This window comes from Falco cherrug, chromosome 3 (genome assembly GCF_023634085.1).
Source record: "Falco cherrug isolate bFalChe1 chromosome 3, bFalChe1.pri, whole genome shotgun sequence".
Classification (NCBI taxonomy): domain Eukaryota; kingdom Metazoa; phylum Chordata; class Aves; order Falconiformes; family Falconidae; genus Falco; species Falco cherrug.
The window spans coordinates 92265484-92277953 of record NC_073699.1 but is presented as its reverse complement, the minus strand read 5'-3'; the positions used below and the strand labels follow the sequence as shown (position 1 = coordinate 92277953).

General features: G+C 42.2%; 1 protein-coding gene across 2 annotated transcripts in view; it reads right to left on the bottom strand.

Annotated features, from left to right (window-relative positions):
• Positions 1-12470, bottom strand: part of GMDS (GDP-mannose 4,6-dehydratase) — a 426883-nt gene that overhangs the window by 63616 nt on the left and 350797 nt on the right. For both annotated transcript variants that reach the window (XM_055704690.1, XM_055704691.1), the window contains one exon: positions 8044-8140. In XM_055704690.1, coding sequence (XP_055560665.1) covers positions 8044-8140 — 97 coding nt within the window. The remainder of the gene's footprint in view (positions 1-8043; positions 8141-12470) is intronic.

Sequence of the window (12470 nt, the reverse complement as noted above, 5' to 3'; positions counted from 1 at the left end):
GTAAAAATATTAGGTGCTGTGGCATACCCAGCCTCGAGACAGCTATGCCCTGAGCAAACCACTGACTGGAAGACTTCATGCTGAAAAGGCTGATGTCAAGGCATCTGCTGACCCAAACTCAGCAGAAGCTGCTTTTAACAACACTAAAACCATCTCATGGCTTCTCAGATGAAACACATGAACACTCTGTGGCTGTCATCTTCCTTTGTGCACCCACTCACCCATAAAATAAAACACAAACAGCTGAAGGCAGGCAAGCTCTTGTGAAGGCTGGAGAAATTAGACAGGAGTCTAGCCCTTCATTCCAGATTTGCTGAAGGAAACCTCACCTCTGTCTCATATCCTCTGTATTCAAAAGCCATTTTTATTTTCATATAAATCATGTCCCTTATGGTTCTGTGCTGCCATTCTAAAACCACTGCAAGAGCTGAGTTGGCACAGCACACTTAAAAAGAAAAGGTTACAATGAGGTGGGAAACACAGTCAAAATGTGAACAGTATTGTTAACATATTACTTGACTTTTGAAATCCCATTGTAAAATAAAATAAACAGCTTCTGAAAGGAAGACAGATCTTCAGACATGCTCCCACTTCTGAATGCGAACCAGCAGTCAGGTCCACAAGTGACCTCACCTCAACCACCTCTGACAGCAAGGTCTTCAGAAAGCCCTGGTGGGAACAGTTTGGTGCTGAGCCACTCTGCCAGTGCTCCAGTCTCACTGGGCGCTCCAAAATGTGGTCTGAACCACAGTTCAGCTCTTTCGAATGTCTGATCTCATGTAGGAAATGGGGAATAGGCTGTAGGTGGTGGAGACTGTTGGCAGGAGGGAATTCTTGGCCGTTGTGACAAGTGTGTCTTTGGTGCTGCCTGAGCCTGGACTTCTGTCATGGCTTTTGCCTGCTCCAGGCTTTCTCCCACCCCCAAGACTTCCCTTCCCTTGCATTTCCCACCACATCTGCTGGAGCACAGGGAGTGTTTGTGTGGGACAGGCATAGGACAGGCAGTGATAAAAAACAAGGGATGGTCCAAATGAGGGTGAGATGACAGAGATAAGGGGGAGGAGAAGGCCAAATGGCAGGCCAAGAGAAGGGGGAGGCAAAGGGATGAGAGGTGAGATAAAGAGAGACTTTCTGTGCATGAATAAACATGAATAAGTGAAGAGGTGGCTGTAAGACCCCCCACTGCCAGGAAGGCAGAGAAGAATTACAGGCAGGAAACGTCACGGCAGGAGCAGTTGATTAAAACTACAAACTGCATGAACTTGGTCTTATCCCTTCTTGCCTGCAAAGCCACCCGAAGAGAACCTGGCTAAAGATGCTGAGCTATTCCAGCATCTCCACTCCTGAAGCACTGTGCTCTCGTACAATGTGGCAGGCAAACAAGAATAATCAGCTGGCACCTCCTGACTTTCCACAAACCTTTGAGCTGGCCATCTCAGTTCCCATCACAGAGGAATTGCTTTGCTTCATAGTCAGATGCAGCAATGCACGTAAGCACACTCTTAGCTCTGAGTATGGAAACTGTCCCTATTAACTATTCATGCCCTTGAAGAGAAGCACTTGCTTGGATGCTTGGCTGAATCAGGCCCTAATTAGGGAGGTAAACAGCTTTCTATCCTCATTTACCTCTCCCTCAGCCTTAATCCTCCAGTCACCTAAGTTTAATTTAAAAATATGTTTTCAGGAGTTGAGCCTGGACCTGTCACATCCAAGATTGCCACTAATTGCTATGTGTCAACAGCATTTGGAAAAATGAGCAATGAACTCAAACCACCAACCCTCCTGCCTAGATGATGGCTTTATCTTTACACACTTGCTCTTCAATGGGGTTGCAATCTCTTTACCCACCCAGAGTGGAAAATGGCATTGCCCAAAGTCAGTCAGAGATTTCTTCAGCCAGTCTGAACATTTCTGAGGAAAAACTACCGATGCTGTAGATGAACATATGGTGCAACACCCAGGGTGTAAAAGCACTCCAACTTAGCCCCCAGGAGGTAAGGACACCCTCTTCCTCTGGCCAGTCTTGTCAGATTGTTGTGGTATTAGGGGATCAGAAAGCAGACTCAGAGAGGCAGGCTGATGTTCTCAGGAAGATCAGTGAAGATGTGAAGGTCACAGATGACACACGGTTGGTTTAAAAACCTCAGAAGTGACAGCAGGGAAAGAGGTGGTGAAGGAGGAAGGGGAACAGAGCCAGCTGTAGAAGCTGCCAGAGAAATATTTTGTTGGAGGTACAGCAGAGAAGGAGCAGGATGACGCAAAGAGAAGCAACCGATTAAAGCACAGCATATGAGGACTGCACACTGTGGTGTCCAGAGGGATTCCTTTACTGGATGTGCCTGTCTAATACTGATGCAATGAGCTAGTTATGAAGCAAAAAGTCAGAAATGTGTGTGGGAGTATTGGAGGGGCACACATTTGGTATCTGCTCCTACAAGAAAGGAGGCAAGCTAGGGCTTCTGCTAAGTCTCTTAAGAGGATTAAACAAGACAGTGAGCAAGACTGGACACGAGCCTGCTGAAGCTTCTCGGGTTTGGTGACATATTGAGAGGAAAACATGATAGCAAAAATGCTCTTCCTATCTTCTAAGGAATAATTAAGATGAACAAAATCAGGGTGAGATAAAAAAGTAGAAAGCTACCTGTGGAAGGACGGTTGTGTCCACTAGGCATGGCAGCAGAGCACAATGCCATCAGGCTCTCCTCCTCCTAACTTCGCCAGGGCCTCATCATTTGACTCAAGTAGTGTGGTCTGTCTGCTCTGCCACACAAGTGTTTCAGAAGCAGAAATGCAGTGATGCTATTTTTTTTAAACCCTTTTCACATGCTTGTTGAGAAACATTTAAAATGTGTTAAGTGCTCAGTGCCTTGTAGATGCTATACAGAGACAAGTTACTACTAATCATTATTTTACTTGGCTGAATTTGACACGTGTGTTTTCAGAGATACCTCTGAAATGCCTGATATGTGAAGCCTTAACTAAAACTAACAAACAAACAAAAGCCTTCTGCGGGTTTTATTAGCAGGAGGGACAAATAAAAGGAAGAGGGTGGCAAAGCAACACAGAGATAATGTTGAGTTTGAAGTAAGGAAAGATATAAACATTTTGGCTCACACAGCAGCAAAGTCAGCTTAGAGGAGAATTAAGGACAACAGGGATAATCATTTACCAAAGCAGTTGTTTTCAGATGTTGACATACGTTTTCAGAACAAGAAGGAAAAAAAAAACCCCACATAAGACTGTCAGAATTATGACAACTTGCAACTTCTTTACCTGGCTGCTAGTGAGGAAAATAGACAGGAAAATCATCTGAACATTATTCTTCCTTGAATGCTCCCATTTCATTTTCATGAGTATTAATACAGGCCACACATTGACATTGATGAGCACAAAGATCCTTGAGGAAGGGAAACACGTGTTTCCTCGTGCAGGCATCTGAGTAGTTTACAGTCACAGGCGACTCTGAACTTATGAGTAGGAAATTAAGCTTGTATGAAAACTAAAGTGGAAGTGTGGGGCATTTAGGATTTTGTGATCATGGTTTCATTAGACTCTAAATGCTCTTTAGGGCAGGAACACTTAGAGGAGTTCAGAAATGTTTTTGACTGTAAGAAAGCTGACTTTGGGAGAATGTGATATGCCCCAAGGAATTTTTACTGGAATCCTATGAAACATGGGAAACATAGAGCTGAATTTTTAAAAAAAACATCTGAAGAGACTGAAATTTAAAGCCGTCCTGCTTAATTCCAAGGAGGAAAAAGGGCAACTGAGGCCAAATGCAGTTCAGTAAAGATGTAAAGTTTAATGTAAGCAACACTTAGAAGACTTAGGGTATTTCTTATGTATATATGTATCTGCAGATACTGAGATACAACAAACAATCCTTTGAAAAGTAAACAACCCGGTAAGGAGGAATACAGAACTTAGGCATTAGAAAAAGCAGTTTAAAGAAATAATCCCAGGGGGACAAAGTATCTTTTGACACTACCATGATTTTTTTCTCCTAACCATTAAATGGCATTTCATTTATATCAGTGCTAGAAAGGACTGGGAGAAAAAAGCTTAATTGCTTAAGGCATGTAACAAAAGGAAGAAGTTAGCAAGTTAGCATGCCCTTTTTTTCTTTGAAGAAGAATAATAAGAGGCCAGATGACTGCTTAAATATTAGCATCACATTGTGACAGAGTTTCCAGGGCTTGCTTAAAGCAAGGAAATTTGCATTGATGTATGTAGGTCCTCGGAGTTACAGCCATGCCAGCCTATAACAACTCTGATGCAAAAATACAACCTGCAGCTCCTATCCTATGCAAGCTGTAGGACAACTGCAGAAACAGGTGGGAGGGAAAGGGAAGAATTCCCTGTAACACATGCAGAGCATTAGATTCAGAGAGCAGACGACGTTTACATATGGTTGAAAGGTTTCTTTTTTTTTTTTTTTTTCCCCTTTTAAAAGGTAACATAAACTCCTAACTGAGAGATATGTACATTTTAAGCTCTGTGATGACAGGACAGACCAGTGAGACCTGGAGTTAATCTTCGTTGTTGCAGGAAAGGGCAATGAAATGAAGCAAGCTCCTATGGAACTGTTAACTTAATATCTGCCACGGAAAAATAATAGAGGCAATTTTACTCAAACACCTTAACGGGCATAATTTGATTAGAAGCAATTGTGCAATTCTTGGAGGGAAATTTCTGCATACAAATTAATATAATTGTCCTGCTGAAAGATAAGAAAATTAAAGAGAAGCCCTAATTCTCTAAGAATTACCCAACTTCAGGGGCTGAGAGACCTGATGCTTCCGACATTCTTTGCTGCAGGGCTGCTTGTTTCCAAGTGTTGGAGGTGGTTCACTGAATTTCAGTTTTAACTTTTAAAAGAAATCTAAAATTAATTGTATTAATTTAATTATTTATATAAAATTAATTTAGTATTATTTTTGGAATATCAAATAGATTATTTAAATCCAAGTATAGACTAAGCTGCCTACCTATAATATGAACATTTGGATTGTAACAGAAGTAGAAAAGACTAGAGAGATCATTTCTGCAGAATCCACATTTTACAGGTGAGTAAACTGTAGTGGAAACTTAGCCTTACAAACCTAGGGCAGCAAATGCGTGTAAAGTTTGATCTTACTAGCCATGTGCTAAAAAAGCCTGCAAAACACATGAAATCATCTTTCATAGTGTATCTAGTTCAGTATAAAAAGCAAACTTGTCATGAAGCCCTGTGAAAATTGCAGATTATAAGAAAGGCAAAAATAATCTTTTTTTTTCCTCCAATCTTTGCAGCAAGTTAGTCTCCAATTAAAAAAGGGTCAGAAAAGATACTGCTAGGAATCTGATACAAGCCAAAAGAAATTATACCGATAGGTTTGTAGTTGACACAAGCAGGGAAGGAGAGAGACAGTCATTAGAAGCATTAGCAGGAACAATTCCCAAGGCCAGTAAATATCAGGGGCCCCCAAAGCAGTCAAAAGTAGAGTGAAGAGATTTAGAGTCAAGGCATTCAAAGGGTCTACTTAGTTTGACCAGAAGACAGTCTCACATTTCAAGGTTTCTTCTTCAGTACAGCTAAGCTTTTCAATGGGAGGCCTTGACCCCAGGGATCACTAACTGAAGAAAACAAATGTGTTTTCAAATGACTGTATTGGCACTGTCAGAACTGACTGTACACAAGATTAAATGATATTTATTTTCACTTTCCAGAATATCATGTTAAATTTTAGAGAGAGAGAGAGACAGAAATGTTTCCAAATAAGACATGAGAATCTGAACATCGGATTTTCTGTGTCAGCTGGGATTCCACAGCAAAATTCCTGTTAACTGATCTGGCTAAGCCTCCTTCCAAAATGTCAACCTGAGGCTTTCTTGCCTTCAGCATGCTGTCTTGGTGAGGGTAGGTGGAAGGCAGCACATGCTGTCAGTCCATTTCAGTTCTCTCACTGCTTTTCCTTGCTTTCTTGCAATGGACTGGATTTTGGTCTGGTATTTTGAAATTGCACAGATGTGATTCCCTGACTGAAACAAACAGAGGTTTGCCTGCCTTTGATAAGGAACAGAAATAAAATCAGAATTAAAAAAAACCCGAAAATGATTCTGGGTACCCATCCTGAGACGCTCAAAAAAAGGAAACTTTAATTGGAGGAAATGGATGCCACATCTCTTCATAGAGGAGTTTGCTCACAGTTCATCTGCATATTCCTTAAGACAAAGGTACTTCAAAATCCATTTTGTGCTTCTACCTTGATCATGCTTGAGCAGCTTCACAATCTTCTTGGGTTCCACAGGAACCAAGTAGGGGCTATGTTAAATGCAAGGCAAGACGGGGGCAGTGGAAGAGAGATATGGAGCCCAAGGGAAGGTGGCCTACAACAGACCAGATCATTTCAGATAAACATCAGATGTCTACTGAGTTTATATGGAATGCTATTTCAAGGCCATATTCCACTCAGTATTTGAATACATCCCTATACTTATGTATAGACCCACTAGCAATTGCATGAGCATTCCTGAGGAACCCGTGCTTATGCACTGTCCCAAAATGGACAAGCGCGTAGTGAGCTGAATTTAAAATCCAGGAATTGTGTTCCCAAAAGGAAACCAATAAGGAGAGAGGAGACCATGGGCACCACTATTTCAGCAGAAAATAGCTGAGCACATGAATAATACTGGAACTTGAAAAAATAGTGGAACTACAGCGAGGGCTTCAGAACAGCTACATACTACCCATGAATTTTGAGGAGTGAATATGTACTTAGTAAGAGGTATGACAAAGCAGGAAAGTGGGTCTCACAAAGCGCGGACTTGTTGGGTCAAGTGTCCTTTTCCTGTTTGGCAAGTCCTTTTGTCTCTGTGTCTTCCTTATCATCCTGACACCTTACCAAAGCACAGAATGACAGACAGCTCTTAATGACTTCCTAGCGTTTGATTCTGATACATGGGCCCAGCCCTTTTTTGCATAACATGAAAGTCTCTGTTCCCCTCTGAATTTCCACTTTGGAAGCCACATCCACTTCCACACGTGCAGGTCCCCACTCCCACCCTGCGACCTGTGTCAGGACAAACGTGCTCTCATCACAGCTTGCCTGAATCAGGCAGCTGAAGCCCGCACTCCTGAACTGCCGGACTGACAGCCGATGCTGCGTCAGCAGCCGGCAGGGCTGGTATCACCCTCCCCAGGAGGCAAGAACATCCTCTCCTGGGCACACCCACTGCCACATCGCACGATTGGGGCTATTGTTCCCTGTGTCCAGAAGCCGGGCTCTGTCCTGTACTATCTCTGTGCATTGCCACCATCCTGCGTCACTTGGAAATAGTGTTGGTTTTTTCTCCTCTCCTAAGCATGCTCATCAGGTGATTTGGGGGCAGGGGTTAGTGGCTTGGTCCTGCAGGCAGCGTGTGCTGGTTGAGCACCCCGGCAGACTTCACCGAGGCATTCCTGGGAGGAAAGATGTGTTCTGCAAATGAGCATTTACCGAGTGAGACCCTGCAAAGCGCTTGAGAAAAGAAAGTGCACATGCGCTTCTAAAACAGGCATTTTGTGGTACCTACAGTCACAAAGCTCTAAGCTGAATGGGACATTCACTGGATGGAGTTGAAACATTGACATGAAGACACAGAAACAGGTACTTTAAAAATCAAGCTTATTAGCCCCCACCTTCCTCCGCTTTCCCTTCTTGTAGCTGGAGGAGAGACGGCCACATACCCATTTGAGAACAGAAGGAACAAGTCGTTTTGCACATTGTTTTGTTTCCCATCAGATGACGTTTCACCCCCAAAAGCGTCCCCTCTCCCCTTCGGAGAGGGTGACCGAAGCAGAGCAGCATCCCTGTGACGGGGCAGGCCTGCCCCTCCTGGGCAGCGCTGCCTGCCTGCTTGTCCCCAGGTAGCTGGCTGACAAGTAGGCTAATTTAGAGCTCTAAAAGCTGGCAGCAGGAGCACAATTAAGCCGTTTTCACAGACTGCTGGCCAAATGCAGCGATTTATTGGCTGAGTGATTGGATTATTCATTTGCAAAACTAAAAGAAGGCATTTTCTTACCACTTCAGTTGGCCTGTAGTACTTGTGATTGACTGTCACATGGATATGGCCAGTCTCTTTGCATCGTCCTACTTCATTTTCATTCTTCCCTTCCCACCTGTAAAGAAGATAAACATTTAATCAACCCATAATTACTTTAGTGCTCTGATCTTACCAACATTTGGCCTGCTTTCATTTACTTGAGGCTGGTGTCAATTCTCCCTGCAGGACAGTATAAACTCATTAGCTATAGGAACAAAGGCCGAGTTTAGACTTGAATGCAGCAACAATGGCTTTTGAAGTCTCTTTGTTTTGGTTTTTGATTCAGTGGAAGGACTGAAATAGAGGACTTCCAAATTAAACACATAATGCTACGGGTAAATAAAACGTCCTGATTTGAGAATGTCTCATGTATCTGCAAATAAATATGACAGTGAGGTTTTTCATTTGTGGATTGGTTCAAAGTTGTTTTCTTAAAATATTTCTAATTCTTGTATTTTGGCCAGTACTTTCAGGAACTCTTTAATCTGTTAATTTTAGGGATGTGAAGCTCTGTTTGAATAGCATTAAGCTGCATAATTTAATTTGTGCTTAACTAGGAAAACCAAAACAAAAACAGGTCTTGAGTTTTCAGTCCTAGCTCAACATGGCACTTCACATACATGTTCTGTAAACAGTACTTACTACCTGTGAGCTGAATGCCAGCTACTTTGTCCAAATCAGTTTCATATGTGTTGAGCAGCCAGCACTTTGCTGTAATTTATGTGATCTGGGTGCGCCGCGAACTTTTTCATTAGCAACTGTCCTGTCCTAAAATTTTGGGAGCAACAGCAGAGGAACGGTTTGGTGGGTGACTAGCTCTGCCTTTGAAGATGCCAGCCTTCAGCCTGGAAGCCTGAGGACAATGCTCCCTCTCAAAACAAATGCTTCAGATGGCACATGTAGGAATGTACATCGGTGCATCAAACCTAATCCACTGAACGTACAAAATCCAGAGTTATGATTGAAACTATATCCTCTTTTTGCCTCCAAGTATATATCATGAGGCTCCGAACCAGCTTGGCACAGAAGCGTAGTGATGAAATCCTTTACTTTTTTTGTGTTTAAGTAAAATCTATGCAATTTAAATCAGCAGTGTGATTTAGACTATTTAGCTTCAGTCACCAGCAATGAAAGAAAAGTGCCCCTTGCCTCCCACTTACTGATTGTACTGCCAGCTCTTGGGATTTTGTCACAGATTTGATTTCTCTTTGCTCCCCTGCCCCCCTGAAGCTCCTAGAAGAATTTAATTCTTTGACAATCTCAGCCTTCATTTTTGAGTTTCTAGCCCTGAGGGCTAAGGAGGGGAGTCTGAAAATGTGAACTCTATGTACCCATGAAGGTTAAAACACTGAAAGGCGAAAGGAAATACTGAATATGCATTATTACTAGTTTTCAAATCCCACGATTTTTTAAACACAACTCATGGGTTTTGGATGACCAGCAAAGCTGGTAGGTTGCTCGATACTGGGAACACTTCTTGTCGAAATAATTTCAAACAGATAATAGCTGAAGTGAAGTCAGCTGTTAACAGTCATGCCATGATGCTACAGATGATTTATAATTTAAATTTTCTTTCCTTCTTTTTGCAGTTGCTCTGTTTGAAGCCTGAACTGCAAAGTTTTCATTCAGAAGCCAAAACTAACATTAGTCCCTCCCTTTAAAGGGCAGAGGGTAAAAATGTGCAGGACTCAAATGAGCTTAATAGAAAACTAACCGTCACCAGTAAAACAACAGGAAGCACTTAGATCAGGAGACGTCAGTTGTTGTTGGAGGTCACTGAGCAGAGAACCCCATTTAACACCCAACAGGCTCCAGAAGGCTCAGCCCAGCCAGCAAAGACTCACTTAATGTCGCTATCAAAGTTATATAACAATAGAAACAGCTTAAGAAGAAATCTCCACCCGTTTTGTTCAGCCCAGTAATGTGAAAAGTTCACAAGGGAAAAAAAAAAGTACTTCTCATTGTGAACAAAGTAGCATTTGATAGCTGCACTTCTAATTACTCCTGGCACCTTGGTGCTCACAGCTGGGGACACCATACTGCTGATAAAAGGGAATGCACAGCGGCCAGCCTGACACCAGGAGCAAGATGTCCATTTTGCCAACCGACTCCCCTCCCTTCTTCCTCTAACCACAGGGAAAGGAAAAACAAACCCCACAAAAATCCTCCTTCATTTATTGTCAAACTGCAGTCAGAATTTTTAACGGGAAAACATAGTGCCAGGCTATCCCGAAGCCCAAGCGTGGTGGAAGAGGCACAGGGAAGCCTCACGTTGCTGTGGTTTTCAGTAGCTCCCACCACAAGGGCTACCCAGATTTCTGCTCCTTAGGGTGGGTGCCCCAACCAGGCAAGAAAACAGTCTTGTGTAACTTGGGGGAAATGCAAAGGATCACTGGCTAAAGAAAGTTAGGCTAATCAGGCTGGGCTACATTTATAGAGGATGGGGTGAGGATCCCCCCATCCAGTGCCCAAGGCCCAGGGCCTCCAGGCAGGTGCCTGCTGGCCTAGTGTAGGCTTTTCACAAAACGCTGGTCCTACAGCCTGCAGGCAAGGAGCCTCTACAGCAAGCCCATTGCCTGTCCCACAGTGGGGAGCTTCTCTCTCACTGAAGCACAGGACAGGCTTGCTCTCATGGCTGACTGCCTCAGCCATACACCAGAATGCTCTGCACTCGGAGAAGGATGCACGTGACCACATGTCTGCTACTGACGAAGCGGGTTTGATGACTTCTGCATCTACATTTCCATGTCGAGCACCTCACTGTTGGAGATGGGTGCTTTGGGATTGCTTAGGATGATAGTCATTGTCAGCTCTGGTGGGTACCACTACTATCACTGACCTCAGAAATTCCCATATAAATAAGTTAATCACATTTCAAATGCATGTGCGAGTTTACTTGTTTACAAGGTTCTTCACCTCAAGACACTCTGGATTTACAGAGGAACAGACTGCATTTTATTTAAGGCTAATTCCATATCTGCAGTTCACTACTGTTACAATACTTATTAACAGCAGTAATGAATGCTCCTTTTCCTCTTCAAACTGGAGATTCCCACTATTTTTAATTTCCTATAACTATACAGGAAGACAGAAAGTTTCAAGCTATGAAAACATCCACAGGTATAGAGGATTTTCTGAGGATGAAGAGCTGGGGTACTGACCCAGTGGGGTGTGAGGTGGGCAGGGAAGGACACAGGGGAGCCAGGATAATCAAGGAGGGGTGGGAATAGCACTGCAATGGACCAAATGGTCCAAATGGTTGTAACTGAGAAGCAAACGAGGCAAAGTACATATATTTTTGAGGTGGTGAAGAAAACAACTGAAAATGAAATCTTTCACAAAAGCACAGATAAATTGAACAAGTATATGCATTTCATCTCCTTGCTTTATCTTTACACAGAAACAGAACTGACAGCATTTTAAAAAAACATTCAAAACCCCTCGTAGCTACTCAGTCTATTTACAGCAAAAAACCCTATCACGTACAACTTTAATTCAAATATATGCCAATAGAAAGTTTTTTCACATTTGAAAATGAACTATAAATTAATTAAGAACAAAATTTTAGGAAAATTTTGCTCTTCCTCCACAGCTAATACAAGATACCATTTGTGTAGACATCTCGGATTTGTGGTCCGATCGCTGCTGCACGCACAATTAAGCCAAAGCACTTCATTCTGTCCTGGCACTTTATAAACAGCAAAACTGACACCATGTAACAGACCACTAATGTCACTTGTAAGTAATCTTTTGTAGGGAAACTTGAAATATGGCTCTTTATATGTTCCTTTGCCACCAGCTCACCCACCAACCTTGCCAGCAGCTCTGATACATCAAAGCAATCAAGGATATAGGGATTACTTAACCACAATTTTGTGCTTAAATCTAAAGAACAAGTATGCTACCACAGTGGGATGTATTTAAACTTCTTTTTCAAATGCTCTGACAAATCAAGTCTTCAGCATTTGTTCACTAAAGGAAACAGTTCAAACAATGCTATTGTTATTATATTCACAGCATTATCAAGTTCAAGTTTCAAAAAACTAAATCATGACTCCCCACGTTATGAGACTTTAAAAAATAATAGGAAGCTAGGCTTCCGATTTTTTGGTTTCTTTTTTTCCCCCAGTTCATTGGAAAGCTTTTGAAGCCCTTATTTCTTTACTCCAAGTTGTGAAAGTTGGTATTGAGAAAAATGTATTTCCTCAACAAATATTGTTTGTTGTGAAAATCAAAACATTTTGGAAAGAAAAGCTTTAATTTCAAGCAAGTTCCATTACTGTCAACCTGAAACAAAATTATATTAATAATATCTAAAAAAGATGCTTCGACATTTTCAGAGTTGGAAAAAAATGGTGGTTTTTTTCTTTCAGAATGGCTTTGAAAACTCTTGTAAAGTTATTCTT